The 1,495-nt window shown below is 28.0% G+C and overlaps 1 protein-coding gene across 1 annotated transcript; it reads left to right on the forward strand.

Annotated features, from left to right (window-relative positions):
- Positions 1 to 421: 421 nt before the first annotated feature.
- Positions 422 to 1,129, forward strand: LOC137835207 (defensin-like protein). Its single transcript, XM_068643592.2, has 2 exons — positions 422 to 543; positions 772 to 1,129. Exons 1-2 carry the CDS (start codon positions 486 to 488, stop codon positions 939 to 941), a joined length of 228 nt encoding a protein of 75 aa, XP_068499693.1. The 5' UTR covers positions 422 to 485; the 3' UTR covers positions 942 to 1,129.
- The last annotated feature ends 366 nt before the right edge of the window (positions 1,130 to 1,495 follow it).

Consider the following 1,495-nt stretch of genomic DNA (forward strand, 5'->3'; position numbering starts at 1 on the left):
GTATTTAAATAAATTTTATAAATTAATTCGTAAATAAATTAATGCTAGTCCTAATTTATAAAAGAAATCATTTTGTTTTATTTATATTTTAAAATCTTCTATGAAAGTTCATTATTGTAAATAACAGAAAAATGAATGAAAAAAAAGGATAATGATCTATATGAAATATTTTTTAGAATAATGTTAAAGTATATTTATTGTGTCAACATATTCTAGATAGAAGCCTAACATTTAATATCATGATAAGTTCCTTTCCTATATATCTTGGTACAATGTTGACTTTTTACACCATCAAAATACAAATCCACCAAACTTCTTACAGATTCGATTCATTAGTTTCTTGTAGTTTCTACATACATTTCTCATCAGCGACAACTTCGTTGTTGTTTACTTTTCAACTCCTCACAGCTATATATATGTGTGTTTAATAAACACAAACCACTCATCACACACATATACAAGTGAATATTCACTAACTATAAGCCATGGAGAAGAAATCATTTGCTGGATTATGCTTCCTCTTCCTTGTTCTCTTTGTTGCTCGTGAGTCACTACAATTATGTTTATTTTTCTGCATGTCTATAACTTTAATCATTCTCCTTCCATCCTATAACTGTGTATTTACATACTCAGTGTAACTTTTAGTTTTCTACAAGATTAAAGTACTGTTTATATAGTCTCTTTAGTTGCTCTTCTCAATCATTGTTACTGCTGAATACTTTATAATTCAATATCTCTGATATATGTTGATGAATTTATTTGAACATGCAGAAGAATGTGTGTTGCAGACTGAGGCAAAGACTTGCGAGAACCTGGCTGATACATTCAGGGGTCCATGCTTCGCCACTGGCAACTGCGATGATCACTGCAAGAACAAAGAACACTTGCTGCGTGGCAGATGCAGGGATGATTTCCGCTGTTGGTGCACAAGAAACTGTTAAGTAAATCCAGGACCTGATATAAAATAAAGCAGCAACTATTATATATGGAATAAGACTTGCACTGGATCCATAAACTATGTATTATAGTATTACTTTCATGTGAAAACTATATGTTTAGTCTCTGTGTGGCTGTGCATAACAACTGAGTTATGCACTTATGTTATGAATAAAGTTCTTCTGTCGCAAAACATGATCCTTTTAATTAATATTCTTGTCTTCTCTTCAGATATTTTCTGTTTTAGTCATACTCAAAGGAACCTGATGTATTTATTAAAAGGAATTAATTAATTGATTTAGTACTTTGTTTTTACAAAAACAATTAATCTTTTTATATGTTCAAAACTTTCAAACTTCATAAATACCGTGAGTCTCTTTTGGTGACTGATAAAAATAATAATAATATATAATACTTTTATAAAAGAAATATTATAAATAAGGTGTTGGTTGAGTATAATAAATATTGATATATTTTATTTTTAGTATAATAAAAAAATTATAACTTTAATAAAAATAATTTAATTTTATTAATTTTTTGTGAACTATTAAACTAATTA

The sequence above is a fragment of the Phaseolus vulgaris genome, chromosome 5 (genome assembly GCF_051622355.1).
Source record: "Phaseolus vulgaris cultivar YP4 chromosome 5, ASM5162235v1, whole genome shotgun sequence".
In the NCBI taxonomy this organism is placed as follows: Eukaryota; Viridiplantae; Streptophyta; class Magnoliopsida; order Fabales; family Fabaceae; genus Phaseolus; species Phaseolus vulgaris.

What these genes read in the sequence shown, in the direction of transcription:
- LOC137835207 (XM_068643592.2), top strand. Translation starts at nt 486, where the DNA reads ATGGAGAAGAAATCATTTGCTGGATTATGCTTCCTCTTCCTTGTTCTC. An exon ending in CCTTGTTCTCTTTGTTGCTC is followed by an intron (nt 544 to 771) that starts GTGAGTCACTAC and finishes TTGAACATGCAG; the next exon opens with AAGAATGTGTGTTGCAGACT.